The following is a 17,368-nucleotide window of genomic DNA, read 5'->3' on the forward strand; positions in this document are numbered from 1 at the left end:
CACTATGGAATACTACTCAGCTATAAAAACGAATGAAATACTGCCATTTGCAACAACATGGATGGACCTTGAGAGAATTATATTAAGTGAAACAAGTCAGGCACAGAAAGAGAAATACCACATGTTCTCACTTATTGGTGGGAGCTAAAAATAAATAAATTCATACACACACAAAAAAAAAAACGGGGGGAGAGGGGGAGAAGACTTAACAACTACAATTCCTTGAAGTTGATACGACAAGCAAACAGAAAGGACATTGTTGGGTGGGAGGGGGGAGAGGGAAGAGGGAGGGGGGTTTCGGTAATGGGCCACAATAATCAACCTCATTGTATACTGACAAAATAAAATTAAGAGAGAAAAAAAAAATTTTTTTAATTTAAAAAAATAATTCAAGATGAAAGAATCCCAGTATTTGCTAAGAACAAGGTATAATCAATGAAAGACCAGAAATATTTGCATAAAAAAAAAACCCTCCCATGGCTTCTCATCTCACTCAGAGGGGATCTGCTGGCACTCCTCTCCCTTCTCTCCCACCAACCAGCTTTCATGCTGCTTCAACCTCATCCCCTACAGCTCTCCCTCTGTGGCTCTGCTCCAGCCAGAACAGCCTCCTTGATGACTGCAGAGGCAGGGCGCATGCACTGCCCTGAGTGCTCCTGGGCTTGCTGTCCCTGCTGCCTCCCTGCATCACTCTTCCTGTAGACATCTGCTTATCTCACTCCCTCCTCTCCTACTTCGCGTCTATGTTCATGCAGCACCTTATTGGAAAGGCCTTCTCTCATCATCTTACACGAAATAACTAAACCCCACTCCTTGCCAAGTATCCCTGTTCCTCTTTACCCCATTTTATTTCTCTACAGCTTTTAATATGCCTAGTATACTTTTGTTTTGTTCATCTCCTTAGAAATATAGCAAGCTGCAAATGCAAGCCACATACATGATACTAAGTTTTTAACTAGCCGCATTCAAGTAAAAAAAAAAAAGGTGAAATCAATATAAAAATTACTGATATTTCACATTTTTATTTTTGTTCAGGTTTTTTTGGTGGCTGGCCAGTACAGGAATTGAATCTTGGACTTTGATGTTATCAGTACCATGCTCTAACCAACTGACCTAACCAGCCAGCTCTTATATTCTTTTGAACTAAGTCTTCGTAATGTAGTGTGTATTTTATACATACACCTGTATCTCAGTTGGACCAGCCACACTTTTCAATTCCCAGCAAAACGTAGCAGTGGTTGTCGTTTATCCCACTAATGTCCTTTTTCTGATCCTAAGCTTCATGAGAGCAGAATTCTCATCTTCTGTTCATTCAGTCTCCCAAGCACCTAAAGCAGTACCTGGCATGTAGGAGACACTTAAAAATTTGTTGAATGAATGGGCCGACCCTGTGGCTCACTCGGGAGAGTGCAGCGCTCCCACCCCGGCGCTCCCGCCACGGGTTGGGATCCTATATAGGGATGGCCGGTGCGCTCACTGGCTGAGCGCGGTGTGGGCGACACCAAGCCAAGGGTTGCAATCCCCTTACCAGTCACAAAAAGGACAAAAAAAAAAAATTGTTGAATGAATCATTTAAAAATTGTAAGGATCAGCAAAACAGAACCATTTGAAAAAGAAAACATAATAGCAAGCTACTGAACTTTATCGTACTAGAAAAAAAAGATACATATATATACACACACACACACAGGATGGGAAAGACTTGGTGAAATAATATAAAAGGTCATCGTTGTATTTTTTTTTTTTGGCAGCTAGCCAATATGGGTAACCGAACCCTTGATCTTGATGTTACAGGGCTATGCTCTGACCAGTTGAGCTCACCAGCCAGCCCCTATGACTCTTAAAGGGGGAAAAAAAAATCATTGTCTAAGACAAGAAAAGTACCTATCCAGTGACAGGAACAAAACTAGTTATTTTCTAGATTTAACTAACAGCTGGACTCTTCACTTGGTCATCCTTTCAAATACAGTACAATGAGTCACCACAAGCTTCCAGCCTCAAAACATCTAAACTGTCAAAAGAAACTTTAATGGTGCCCTAAGATCCTAATTAGATTTCTTTAACATGTAAGGAAAAACAAAAGGTACTGATGCTGTTCACTTCCTTAGGCATAACCTGGTATCAACATGTAGTTTTTATTTTGGTTTGAGGAACGTAAAGCCTGATTGGGGGCCCAAATGTCCAAACTCACTTCATTTTGCTCATCAACATTTGTTTTGAGTGCTTAACTTTTTTCTAAATATTTCATCTTTCTTTCATCTAGATTTTTCTTCTTTATGTTTACTGTGTCTTACATTTTTTCTTCTGCTTTTCCCTTCCCACGCCTGTTTTTCACAAGTTGACTTGTGTAAAATTCTCTCTCAAGGCGAGCATGCCATGGAGCGGCATATAATCCTCACTTGTTCTTGCCATCTGTTGTGTTATAACATAAACACATATTCACAAGGAATACCTGAGCCAAATAACTTCAAGCCACACATTTGTGTGGAGCAGCAATTCTCAAAGTACAGTCTGTGGACTTCTGAGGGTCCCTGACACACTTCCAGGAGGTCCAAGAAGCCAAAACTATTTTTATAATAAAAAGATGTTATTTGCCATTTTCACTGTATAGATAGTCACACTGTTGGTAGAAAGACATCGGTGGGTAAAACTGTTGGCTCTTAGCATCAATCAAGACAGTGGCACTAACCTGTACTAGCAGTCACTGTATTTGTCACTGGCATTCACAGTAAAGATGAATGCCACTTTAAGATGTCCTTGATAAAGCAGTAAGAATTACTAAATTCTATTAAAACTCAACCTTTGAGTACATATCTTTTCTTTTCTTTTTTGGTCCTTTTTTGAGACCGGCAGCACCGCGCTCAGCCAGTGAGCGCTGTGAGCACACAGGTCATCCCTATATAGGATCCGAACCTGTGGCGGGAGTGCTGCTGCGCTCCCGGCACCGCACTCTCCCGAGCGCGCCACGGGCTCGACCGGAGTACATATCTTTTCAATATCTGTGTGAAGAAAAGGGAAGTATGCATAAAACACTTCTGTTACATATAATGGTTGTATGGAGAAAAAGCAGAGTGCAGTTATTTGAGTGGCAAGATGAACCAGTCACTTTTCATGAAGCACCATTTATTTCCACCTTCAGTAACTACAGGAAAACTATGGTTATTTAAACTTGAGTATCTGGCAGACGTTTCCACAAAAAAAGAATAAAGTGAGCCTGTCACTTCAAGAAAATTTATTTTCCTTAACTATTTGTTGCCTAATGACTAAATTTGAGCTTTTAAGTAAAAACTAGAATTTTGGAAAACTTTGACATCTTCTCAATTTTCATGGATAAAGATCCATTCAAAGTGCAAGACAATCAATGGATTAAATGTAACAGAGAACAAAAAGTTCACTGATATGATTTCAGATTTCACATTCGAACTAGCCTTTTAAAAAAACTACCACTTGTCACATTTTGGTTTAAGATCAAAGAATATCTAAAATTATCTAAAAAGACTTAAAATACTCCTTTTCTAACCTATATATTTGTGAGAGGCTGGATTTTCTTCATATACTTCAATCAAAATTGTACTTTACAACAAATTGAATATAGAATTAGTTATGAGTATCCAGTTGTCCTTTAGGGCAAACACTAAAGAAATTTGCAAAAATATGAAACGATTCCACTTTTCTAATTTTATTTTGGTTTTAGAAGAGTTTGTGTTTGGGGGGGTTGTTTTTTTGTTTGTTTTTACAAAATCTGATGTTAACATGTAACGTGTTTATTATAGTTATTAATCCACTTAAAAATAACAATTTTAAACATTACTCAGTTGGTTGCTACTAAACCATATGTCAATAAATAAAAACAAACAAAAGCTCCTTGGGGATCCTTGGTTAAGTGTAAAGGGGCTGAAACTAAAAAGTCAGAGAATCACTAGAATAGACTATAAAAGCCAAAGACCTCCCATTAGCTTCTCCCCCTCCTCAATCAGCTCCCCTTTGTAGAGATAACCACTGTTTGGTCCGTACCTTCCAGACCTTTTCCTACATTTTTACACAGACACGTACATATGGAAGTTTCTTTTCAAACATCTGTGTTTTAAGACCTGTCCCAAACTGGCTTTTCAATTTGCTCTTCCCAGGCCAGCTCATACAAACCTATATCATCATTCTTTGTAACTGCTACAAAATATTGAATGTTTGGTTAGAATATGGTACATTTTTTTTTGATGGAATGTAGGTTATTTCCAATTTTTAGCTATTAAATACTGCAAAAAAAAAAAAAAAAAAATCTTTTTGCCCCCTGTGTCTTTATAAGAGAACGCTACAAGTTTACTAGCATGGAGAAAGACATTAAACATGCCTAAAACTTATAAATTGTTGAGTATTATTTCAAAGTGCTTTTAACAAAAAGAAAAAAAAAAAATAGAAAGGGCTTTAGGTACTATCCTTTTCAAAAATCTACCTTCTACAGCTCAAAAATAGGCAACTGAAAAATGTCCCAGACAGTCAAATTAAAGCCAAGGAATCCTCTTTGCTTGAAAAGTAGACAACCGTACTACCTGCAGATTATCATATAACACCTGACAAAATGCGATAAATAATTTAATAAAATCTTCAAGGTCTGTGTGCTTTATAAACTCCTACCCAAAGACCTTTTACCAAGTCTTGCCTGGTGATTTGGAGTTATTTTACAATACTGCTCATTAAAGCTATGCCTACAGACTGCCCAAAACTATGAGGACTGGGTTGCTTTCCATGATACTTGGGTGAAGGGGTATTCACATTTTAAGTTCTAAAGGAGACTGCCAAATAGAACGTCAAGATGTCATTGCCAATTTACTCTCTAGCCGTATGAATTCCCATTCCTCCACACTTGCCAACACCAGATATTATCAATCTTATTCATCTTTCCCCAAACCTATAAGGCAGAAAATAACATTATATTTGGCATTTCCCTAAAAACCAGTAAGATTGGATAACCTTCTACACAGACTTTTTTAGATATCCTCTTCTGAAGTGCCACTTCCTATCCTTTGTCCATTTTTGTACTGTGTCTACCTCTTTGAAATTAGCAGTTATCTTCTAGTCTTTTTTTTTTTAAGTATAATCTCTCTTGTTTAAGATAATTTCTCAACTAAACACATCTTAGGGATTCTAAGACCCGTGCATGTTGACATAAAGTACAAATTCTTACCTTATTCACAGTATATAACCCATTTTCTACAAATAATTGTGAAACATTTCTGTATATCTGTACATACATGAGACATAAACCATGGGATTATACAAGACTAGACAAATCCATCCCTTATTTTCTATTGCCACATGGTAAATACTGCTTAGGTGACAGATAATCCAAGAAGTCCTTTACAAACATCACTTAATTCCCAACAACTCTGATCAGTAAGTATTATGAGAGAGAGAGGAGGGGGAGAGAGAGAGAGACTCAGAGTTTAATCAGTTTGCCCAAGATCAGTGCTAGGCAAGGATTCCAACCAAGATCTGTGCCGATCCAAGCAAAATACCACTGACCCTCCTTACCATAGTGCTGTACCTGCTGCTCCTAATCTGACTCAGTTAAATAGCATGTGCATGTGTTTATTCCATTTTTCTCCAAAGGCTCATTACATCTTTAATGAAAATCAAATACCAGGAGCTTTAATCATCATTACTGATGATTACCTTGCAATACATAATCTTAAAAAAAAAAAAAAAGATGACATGGGCTCAGTCAAACTTATTACATGGTTCTTGTCCTGTATCACAATTTACCCTAATTTCCCTGTCAGAGAGTTCCCAAGAACAGCTCTGAACTCTACGGGATGTTTGGGGGGCACAGCCATTCCATGAGGCACTGAAGAGGCAAACAGTTCAACAGTATCTCTGGTGAGCAGATCCCAAAATTAACCTAGGTATCATGTCTTCCAGGATAATCCCAAATAACCATCTGCTAAATGGCATTAACTAAACTGAGCCCCTAAAGTTAAACACATGAAGGGCCGGCCCGGTGGCGCACTGCTACAGTGCGCCGCTTGGAAGCGCGGTGGCGCTCCCGCCGAGGGTTTGGATCCCACATACAGACCGGTTCCCGCTCACTGGCTGAGCGAGGTGTGGGCGCAGCACCGAGGGTTGCGATCCCATTGCCGGTCCCGGTCCAGTATGGGCGCGACACTGAGGGTTGTGATCCGTTGCCGGACACGAAAAAAGACAAAAAGGAAAAAAAAAAAAAAGAATAACAGTCACTCTGTCAGGCACACAGGCTGCTCTAGCCACCCCTCTAGACTCAGCCTCAATCACCATCCTTGCCTCACACTTGAGCCTCTTTAATCCCAAACAGCTTGTGATTCCCCTGCACACACCAGGATGTTTCACACTTACATCCTTGGCTCTTGCTGTCCCTTCTGCCCCTTCTGCCCCTTCATCCTTATTGCACATGGTTAGCCTCTGCTTGTCTTCATATCCCTCTCTGAATCTGTCCCTGGCTGGCTGTATCAACATCCAGGCGAAGGCTAATGTCCTTTCTATGTTTCTGGGGCATCCCACATATATCCTATAACATATCTACAACTTCTCTTTACTTGCAGAGAGTTTAATCCACCTTTAGCATCACTGTCACAGCAGGCCACTACTACTGTTGAAATAAAAAATATCATCACCCAGAGATTCAGACAGAATAAAGTGAAAGCCACTTGATTCCATGTACTTTTTTTTCAGAACAGGGTCTTACTCTTCTTGCTAGCCCCTGAAACCTAGCATAGAATCCACTACGAGCACAGGTGCTCAATCTATGCTTGTTAAACTAAAGATTTATAAGCCACAAGGAGTGAACTCATTTCTGAAGCTCAAAAAACTACAGGAAAAAAAAAATCAAGAGCTTCTCCATTTTTGCAAAACCAGCTAACTTTTAAAAAAAAATAGACATTTGAGGATCACTGAGAACTCAATCACTTCTCAGTTTTAACACTACAGGTTCTCTTAAGCCACCCAAAAAATAAAAATCCCAACTAAGAGTCCAACGATATATAGAGGTACTTCGAAAAGTTCATGGAAAGATTCGTATTATCTTTTAATTATATTTTTCCACAAACTTTTCTTTAAGTACCCTCATACATGTATAAATGTAAGCATACTTGACAAACTACTATGAAAAGAATGATTAAATTACACACAGATGCTGAACAAGGCAGCTGTTAAAAAAAAAAAAAGACAGAACTATTTGTTCCTACACTGAAAATTCTTCAGGATACATTATTTAGTAAAAACACAAATTATAAACAATATAATTTAATTATATTAAAAAATGTTGGTAGGAGGCTGGCCGGTTAGCTCACTTGGTTAGAGCATGGTGTTGGTAACGCCAAGGTCAAGGGTTTGGATCCTTATACTGGCCAGACACCAAAAGTTTGAAGATACATGCATAAAATAATGTCTGGAAAATAATACACCACATAAACCAGCGATAAGCCCTGGTAAGTACATGGAGATAGTGAGGACTGACAAACAAATATTTTTCACATTTTACTTTATGTGTTTTGAATTTGAATGCACACATATGTAAAAATTAATCCGTTTAATGTTTATAAACTATGGTCTCTACGTTATACCTTAAGAAAAAAGAGAATACATGCACATCGTAAATGAAAACGAAAATATACCATCAACAGATTTCTCCTTAAATGAATCCACATCCCAAACAGAACAAAGATCTTCCATATTTCTGGTAGTCACCACCAAATCTAATCTGCATCGACTCAGTTTTCACATCTGAATTTCAACGGGGAAAAAATACAAGAACTAAAAAGAAAAAGAAAAAAATATATAAGAACTGCCACTGGAGTGACTACCAGGTGATATTGTATTAATGCTTTACAAATATTGTTCTACATAATCCTATGAAGCATCATTTCCATTCTAACCTTCCCAGACTTCAATTTCCTCATCCTTAAACAACATCATGCATTTAGTAAATGGAGCTGAGATCCAAACCCAAATCTAAGACCTCATATCCCACATCCTTCTGGCTATACCTTCAGTTCAACAAGGACATGTAAGGTAAGCAGCAAGGTTCCTAAACAAAAGGCTTCAGCACAATTTCTCCCTCCTATTCTCCTGATCCTCTACAATATCCCAAGTTAAAGAAACTTCCTTCTGCAAGCCAGGGTCCTACCAAACTTGATAACAAGCTAGGACAAACAGGCACCATGGACTCCACTCCGGACACCACCACCTCTTTTGCAATCTAAGAGCACATCCCATGAGTCACAATCACCCTCCTGAGACAAAGCCAGGCATCTACCACTCCCTGCTCTCTGTCCTACCCTTGTATGTCCTTAGGCTGCCCTCCCACTTCTCCACAACTCCTTTACGTTAAGATGGCATTGCTAAAACATACATTAAACAAACAAAAAAATCTCATTTTCTGTCTTAAAACAGGATGTCCAAATAGTTTTATTCTGTAATAAGCCCCAGATTCCAGACTACCTGTACCTGTGTTCTTCCTAAAGAAAGAGGACAAGCAACCCTTCAAAGAAGACAAACAAGATTTCTGTACTTCAGAGAAGGCAAGAAATAGGACGTCTCTGCTCTGACTTGCCACCGCAAACACGATCAGGCTGCTATGTAAGTTACTTTGAGGATTTGGACAATTGAAATGGGAGGAATAAAAGCAGGCAGGGCAGAGTTGCAGGGCCTGGAAATGGGTTCCACTGATCACTCATAGGGCCTAGGGCTGGTCACTCCTACCAGGACTTTATGGAGAATCCTTTGGTAAAGCAACTAATACCACTAAAGAATTGATTGTGCATGCCTTGTAACACCAAGCGCAAGGGTTCATATCAGCCAGCAACCAAAAACAAACAAAAAAAAGAACTGATTGTGCTATCTCATTTGTATTAGGTTTCCTTTCTTAAAATAGCAAGTTGTTAATACAAGGACCTTCATAGACAAAGAAAAAAAGTATTGAAAAGAGTTACATGAGACCAAGTCTTCTGTCTTAAAATCAATTGATTCAACATCACCTACTTTTGGCAACTATTATGACCATCAAAGACAGGATTCATAATTTGGAGAGCATGCTACTTTACCATGGGCCAGATTTTTAAATATGAAAAAAAAAGGAGGAAATTTAGGTACTTCCAAAAGATGTCTTGTGTTTCTTATAGCAAAAATTTTATGAATAAAATGGAAGGAATGCTTAAATTATGCCAGCATCCTAAAATAACAAGGTAATTAAAGTATTTTAAATCTAGCCCATAATATCCATAAATGTTTTAAGCAATAATTTCAACCTATGGGCCGGCCCGGTGGCGCACTGCTACAGTGCACCACTTGGGAGCGCAGCAGCGCTCCCGCCGAGGGTTCGGATCCCACATACAGACCGGTTCCCGCTCACTGGCTGAGCGAGGTGCGGGAGCAACACCGAGGGTTGCGATCCCGTTGCTGGTCCCGGTCCGGTACGGGCGCGACACTGAGGGTTGCGATCTGTTGCCGGACACGAAAAAAGACAAAATAAATAAATAAATAATAATTTCAGCCTATGCTTGTCAAGTCATCAAGTATTTAGACCACAACACAGAAGCAGCACAGAACTTGGCTACACTGTTCTGGAAACTAATACAGCCTCAGAATTTCCCAAATGCATGTTAGTGAAAAGTAGAGTGACTTTTCTATAAGAAAGTGACCACCAGTAATGTTAAAACATGCCAGAGTAGGTTAACTGTCAGATGTCACAAACTAGTCTTGTCCATTGAGCAAAAGGATCTACTAAACTTAGGAGACTCTTTCATTTCTGACCGATCATAAATAGAATATGCTCTTAGATATTTCTAGAAAATAAGAAAATAAACAAAGATCCTAATAAATGAATTCTGGCAGAAAGGCTATATTCCAGGTTGCTCCAAAATTCATAAATCATTCTCCATCTATTTACAGAGAGCCAGAAGGCTGAGATTTAACACCTCTCCCTCCTCACGTATTCATCCATCTAAATAAACTCTCCGTGGTATTCTACACAGCTGATTACACCCTCCTCCCGCTCCACAGGCTTTCTTCACTTATCTCCCCAAAACAGTTCACTCTGCTTGCTTTCCTCTACCTTACCATCTTCCCTCTCCCTCCTTTGTTGGTCTCTCCTTCCTCCTAGAGCCCCAGGCTCACTCACTTGACGAACTTGACCATTTCCTTGGTTTCAAATGCAATAAGCTAATGAAGCCCCTAACTTTCACCTCTACTACCTACCTTCTCCTGAGCTCCAGATTGATATATCCAACTGCCCACTCAACTTCATTTAAATGTCTAAGAAGTATTCCAAACACAACATGTCAAAAGCAAAGTTCCCATTTCCACCCAAGAATCTGTTCCTCCATTTTGACAAATATTCATTTTTTTTTAATGGCACCATCTTCCACCCAGTTGCTCTAGCCAAAAACTCTTGATGTCATTCTTGACTCTTCTCACACCCCTCACCCAATCCATCAAATTCTGTTAGCTATTCCTTTAAAATATACATAGACTGGCCACTACTCATTACCTCCAAGCTAATACCATCATCTCTTGCCAGGATATTACAATGGAGGCTAACTCCCCATTTTTAAAGCTAAATGCAATCTCCAGATATTTTATGTTCCCAACATTTTGAAGCCATGACTACTCCTCTCCTCCAATTTGTGGAAGATAAACAACAAAGATCGCCACCACTGATTCCTCCCTCTGTGTACATGCGTGCCACTCTACCATCCAGAGATAGAGTCTATTTCCATTCAAGGGGGATCCTTGAATCTGGGTTGAGCTGGTGACTTGCCTTGATCAACAGAATGGGACAAAAGTAAAAATGTGACAATTCTGGGTCTAGCCTTTAAGAGGTCTAACAGCTTCCACTTTCACTTGGGGTAGTCAGTCACTGTGCTATAAAAAAGCTCAGGCTACTAGTGAACATGAGACACCACGTGAAGAAAAGTCACAAGGATAAGCACTAAGGGGCCAGTTATGTGAGTGAAGCCTTCTTGGAAAACCAACCACCTAACAGATCCACAGAATCATGAGAAAGAGTAAGTTGTTTTGAGCTGATAAGTTTTGGGGTGGTTTGTTATATAGAAATAGATAACTGACATACAATGATCACAATAGAATCAGGTCCCTAAACAACTAAATGATAATGCCAGCAAGATATTTTACAGCCTCAGGCCTCTTTCAGCTTATACTTCTATTAGATTCTTCTAAGAATATTTCTACAATAATTTCAAACTATTTCTTAATCAAGTTAAATGGTCTCAGGATAATTCTCTAAAATATGTACAGTTTATGTACTATGTATTCCCCTTCAGGGCAACAAAATTCACATACTATATTAATATTTATAACTGTTTATTTACCAATACTGAATACTTGCCAAACAGCAATTTCAAACCATGATAAATTACACCCTCGATTTTAATGGAGCACTCAAAACTATGCTTGCCACCAACCTTCAAGCAAAATCCTGGCAGTCCAAGCCAATTTGTAAACATCAGATTTATGGGGTAGAGATTCTAACTAAGAATACCAATCCTCCTTTCTTGGTCACTGCTACCACACTGCCACCTCCTGCCTTAGGACTCTGGAAGCTTGAATCAGAGGCAACAGTTGATAAAGGAAACTCTGCTAAGAATAGCACAGCTAACCATCTCCTCTTTCCGCCTCTCCTTCCTCCCAGACCAAACCAACCGCCAGAGTTACTGAACGGATAATTCATACCTTTCAAATATTACTTACTGCTAGAAAAGTTGCTGCCTGAATGCTGCTAAAAACAATTACAATGGAGTCACTTCGAATATATGAAGGTGGTTCAACAGCCTCACTTTATCAGCACCATGCTCTAACCAACTGAGCTAACCGGCCAGCACAGCAGCCTCATTTTAATACAAAAATCCCAATCCTATGACAACACATTAACTGCAGTGGTGTGGCTCATAAAAGGGTTTTGAAAGCATGGCAAAGATCATTTCCCTCTTGCTGACTGCCTGGAAAGAGGTATCAGGACAAAAGCAACTGAGCTACCAAACCACACTACAGAAAAATTCAAGTCAAGCTCCCTACATGGAAAACCCCACATCTCTAATTCCAAAAGATATTTTTAAGCTTAGCTGATAACCCATTTATTTCAAGCAGAACGGCAAAACTTCAGAAAAAAATATGCCCCTTGTAGTTTATTATAATGGCATTTGGCCTGAACAGAGAATGTAAGTGATCATTCAAATCAAAAAGAAAGCCAGAAACAGAAGCCAAGATTCTCAATTCCCACTGGCTCCAGGCACATGTCAGGTTTCCATATCTTCCTCTTTGTTACTGAGGACAGATGCACAGTAGAAGCTATTTATCAACATTTTTTAAAATTCTATTAAGGGGCCGGCCCGGTGGCGCACTGGATAGTGCGCTGCTTGGGAAGCGCGGCGGCGCTCCCGCCCGAGGGTTCGGATCCCACATACAGACCGGTTCCCACTCACTGGCTGAGCGAGGCGCGGGAGCAGCACCGAGGGTTGTGATCCCGTTGCCGGTCCCCGGTCCGGTGCGGGGGCAACACTGAGGGTTGCGATCCGTTGCCGGACACGGAAAAAGACAAAAGACAAAAAAAAAAAAAAAAAAAATTCTATTAAGGCCAAAGTAAGAAATCTTTCAAAATGTATTGAGAAACTGTGAAATCAAGGAAAATCTCTCCAGCTACAACCACTTAAGCAGTCATGCATTGCTGATCTTAAACTGAGCACTCCAAAGATAACCCTGCCTATAATTCTTTGCCAGCCAAGAAAGTTTCCTAACACTCAGAACCTCAAGTCTCTGCATGTGTGAGAAATGTCCCCAATTCACAAGATTCACCTGTACCACATTGATAAGGAGTAGCACAGCTATTCATACCTGTGTTGAAATGTTCAAGATTAAAAACAGCCTTTGTTGTCCTGAGACTTTGAAGTAGGTTCCATCATAAGGGGTTATATGCCCTGGCTAATGGGCACACTGCTGGTCATGGCACCATCCTAGTCTATACTTAACAGCTATTAAAATGCAACCCTAGCATTTAAATAACCACTTAAAGTAAGATATATTTAAAACCTCAGTGACTTTTATAATGCTCTATCCAATTTACATGTTAAACACAAGATTCTAATACAGAAATAAGTTGCTCACCTTATTACTTTTACTTTTTTTTTTTTTTAAAAAACAAAACAAAAAAGGACATTTGAGCTTAAAGCACCACGGTTTGTTTTAAAGAACTCTTCCTGGAAAAATATTAACTATAATATCTCTTTTCTCCTTTATTCAAATATATTTTTGGCTACATATAATCTTAATCCAATGCTAACAGCTTTCATGAGGAAGTTTAACAAAAAAGATTAGGCTATAAAAAAAAATGAAAATATGAAAAGTTTTCATAATTTAAAAAAGTCATGGAAATTGACCTAAAACACCATCCTCTCAGTTCCTCAGTGTCAGTAAGTCTCCCAGTCTCTCTCCCATGCTCAACAGCCCACAATATAACAAAAAAGGACATCAGTGCTATTTACATCCTCACATAAGGGCATATACAAGACCCCATGAGATACCAGCAGGTCTTCCAAACTCAGCTACAGTCTTTCAAAGTCACAACTACTTCCTCACCACTCTTACCTCCAAGGGAGATAATTTTTTTTTAAAGCCTGTACCTCAGTCATCAAGTCTTCATATACCATATCTTTTATATTTGGAACAAAGCAAAACGATACCACAGATATCCAACACAATCTTCTCTTCATTCTGGATGCAGGGGACCTCAAGTTCCATAAAGTACTCCTATATAATCTTCCCCCACTGAGGGGTATCTGAATGCAGAAAAGCCACATTCCTTCCACATTCCCTGGAGACTTCGGTAATCAGGAGCTAAGCTTGGTCTGAACCAAACTGAACAATGCCCCTTCCTGAAAGGGTCCCCGCCCAGCTCAGCTGGCAGTCAGAGCTAGGCCAGTCTGCCAAGCATCCAATCACCCCCTGGGCCTGCTCCCCTGTTTTGTCATTGCAAGCCCATTCATCCATCTCAGAGTGCTGCCATAAGCATTCTCCAGCACCAGGTTCCCAATATGCCTTGCACAGCAGGTATAAAGGTCACTACTGCACACACAGGAGTTCCTGCCTCAGATGCCCACATGATGGGGTGGAACCAAATGACTGCTAAGCACAAAAAACTCAAGACTGAAGTTCGGCAGGCTCACTTTGGCAAGGACTGGTCTGTGGCATTCAACTCACTATCACAGCAACCCTCACCAGTATCACCTCTTGACCTTCCCATAAGTGCTGGACATGTGGCTGCTGGTGACTTTTCTGCCCTCTCCCAGAGCCTATGCAGATGGTCCAGATAAGGAAAACTGCACCAAGTTCCAAGGTTCAGTTAAAACAATTGTAATATAGATTTCCTGTAAATTTCCTGGGGCAAAAAAAGAAGGCTCTACTTTTGTTTTAAGACATTTCAATACAAAGTACTTACTTGACTGTTCTCTCAAACCAGTAAAAAATTGTTTCCAATGTGCTCACCCGTTTTCTTTGTTAGTAAAGTAATATTTAAAATCCTGAGCATTTTTAAAGCTAGCAAAATAAGCTTAAACCTACTCGTTAATAAACTAGATAAAGCTTCCATTAATAAATACTTGCTATCACTACTAACATTTTACCTTATGTACTTTCCTAAAGAAAAACTCCTGCTCATTATAAATTAACGAGTAACGAAGTATGTTTTTAGTTGGGCAAAGCCTTTAAGAACAAAACAGGCAGTTGTCAGTAGGTAATATTTTTAATTGAATTCCCTACACATGGGGAGAAATTCATACAAGGTTGGAAAAGCAAGAGTAAAGCAAAGTAATCTGCATTTACATGTAGGTCAATGAATTGTATCTGAAAAAACTCAAAACATTTAATGTTTAAATTTAGAAACTCTCTCAAATGTTAAAATGTTCAAACTACCATTTGCTCGCTTTATTCAACATTTGAAAAAAAAACTAAGACACACTGGCTAAACAAGAAACAAATTAAAATTTGCAGAACCAGTTTACATTTTTTCCCTAGGTAACCAATTCACAGACTACGCCTTTAAACTTTTTAGAGGGCTATGACTTGTCCCTCATTTTTTCAATTTCTGTTAAATGAAGATCAATTTAGATACTTCTGTACACATTCTATTATTTTAGAAGCTTTTAAAAAAGAACTACATTCTATTATATGAAATAACTTGACCCCTACCAAAATTCCCAACTAGAACCAAATCAGGTCACTCGAATCCCTTTCCAATTATCCTAATGAAAATTAGGTACACGAACAAGAGAAATCCAAAACAATCCAAACCAGCTTGTTCCTAAAAACAAGATCTGTGAAAATGCTTTACCTGGAAGAGAGCTCAATCTAGAAACAGGGATACAGATGACATTTTGTGTAGCCATCTACTTATCTCTGCACAGCACCAGGAAAATGCACAGCAAACCCCTCCTGCCCTCCAGCACACTCAATACCTAACCAGATACCGACAGCCCAGGTTTAAATTAACTTAGAGCTTATGGTTTGGCCCAGTTTGGCAGTGGGGGGATGGGAAGCGGAAAGGCAGAAACCCTAACTACACCTTGCAAAACTCACACAGGCATAGGCCAACCCCAGCACCACTGGGAGGGAGCAGCAGCGTCCTTCCAGCTGAGAGTTACAGAGTGAAGATCTGACCTGCTCTAGAGAAAAAAGCCATTTCTCCAAAATACTTCAGAGGCTAAAATAGCCTGGAAACATTCTGTAGATTGACAATACACACGCTCTTGGAGAAGAGAAATTCCCCTGCTTAAGTAGCCCCAACCTTTCGTCTTCACCGTCTCTTGGTGGTTCTTTGTAAGCAAAAACATGCCCTCAAAAAGTGGGGACGGGGGAGCGGAAGACAAAGGTAGTGTTAGCAGAAACCTGTATAACTGAAGTGACCGCAAGGCACTTCTGGGCAGGAGAAACTAAGGCGTTCACGCACTTGTCCCAAATACCCACTGGCGAACTAACAGAGTAAAGGCAAATGTCTCTCTTCTCAAATGCGCTGACCGTCCCCCAACTTGGAACAGGGAACGCAAAGCCCACCATACCCGCACCTATCGGCAGCTGCCTTCCCCTCTCCTGTATCTACAGGTGTGGGGAATCATCCACTGCTTCCTAAGTCCTGCAGATTCCCAAGAACTACTAGTTGAGGCTTTGATTTTCTGCTCTTGCAACTTCACCTGCTCTGCCAGAGAATATTTAGCTGTGAGAGCTTCCTTGAGACAATCCGGTGGCAGGAGCCACGGTCAAGCCCTCTATCCTTTCCCTGCATTATCAACACACACGTGCCTTAAACTTAAACGCAAGGGAAAAAGACGAGAAATGCCATACAACAGCCGGGTAAGCAAAAGAGGAAGAGAGGATGTTTTCAGCTGTGTTGAGCCTTTCCTCCCAATAATGGGGTGACAGGAGAATTAGGAAGAACAGAATAAATAAGCTCACCTTTGCCTCTTGGGGACCGAGTGCTCAACTTCTATGGGTTTCCCGTGCAGTTCCATTTTACCTGCGGACACAAAAGAGATGAGAGACGGTCGGCTGCGTTCAGTGGCTCCCTCTGCCCTAAGGACCCAAGCAGCTTAAGCGCGACACAAATGGCCTCCTGACACCCCGAATGGCCCCCAAGGCCCGGACGCGGCTCAAGGCCCAGAGAGAAGCCGGGAACCGCGTGGGTGGGAAGCTGACCCCATCGGTGTGGGTTAACTTTCAGACGGCTGTAGAAGGGAATCGGCGAGCCCACTACTTATGTAAGATTCTAGCCCAGGCCTCTCCTGCCCACCTCAGGGGGGTCACCCATTCAAGGAAGGCCACAGGGACGCGGCCCCCCCTCCCGCCTCCCTGGGCACTCCACACAGGCCAAACTCGGGGGACGGGCGCCCCGGCCCTTCTCTGGTTCAAGCCCAGACCCGCCGGGAACACTTGGCAGTGGGATGGGGAGGAGAGAGTGGCAGGACAGGGTGGGAAACCGCAGGGGAGACGAAGAAAGAGTGAACGGCCAGAGGTGCAGCTCAGCACAGACTGAACCAGGCGCGAAGGACGGCGAGGCGCCGCACCAGTTCTGGGTTGACCCAGGAAGCCGAAAGGCACGGGGCTCCCTGGGAGACCAGCTCAGCCTTCCCCTCGGGCGTCCCGCCCCAGCCCGCCGCGCCGCCACGCACGGTCCCAAGCCCCGGCCGAGCACACCCCCGCCGTCCCCGGAGGCCTCAGCCCAACGCCAGGGCCCAGAGAGTGGCGGGCGGCCCAGTGCCGTGGCGGCGGCTCCCTCGCTGGCGACAAGCGGCCGCCCCCGCCCACCTGCCCCTTTCTCTTGTGGGAGGGGGGGGGGGGG

The 17,368-nt window shown here is 41.2% G+C and overlaps 1 protein-coding gene across 2 annotated transcripts in view; it reads right to left on the reverse strand.

Annotated features, from left to right (window-relative positions):
• Positions 1-17,368, reverse strand: part of IGF2BP3 (insulin-like growth factor 2 mRNA binding protein 3) — a 134,247-nt gene that overhangs the window by 115,504 nt on the left and 1,375 nt on the right. For both annotated transcript variants that reach the window (XM_008566530.1, XM_008566529.1), the window contains exon 2: positions 16,486-16,546. In XM_008566530.1, the coding sequence (XP_008564752.1) occupies positions 16,486-16,546 (61 nt within the window). The remainder of the gene's footprint in view (positions 1-16,485; positions 16,547-17,368) is intronic.

Source organism: Galeopterus variegatus, unplaced genomic scaffold (assembly GCF_000696425.1).
Source record: "Galeopterus variegatus unplaced genomic scaffold, G_variegatus-3.0.2 Scaffold251, whole genome shotgun sequence".
NCBI lineage: Eukaryota > Metazoa > Chordata > Mammalia > Dermoptera > Cynocephalidae > Galeopterus > Galeopterus variegatus.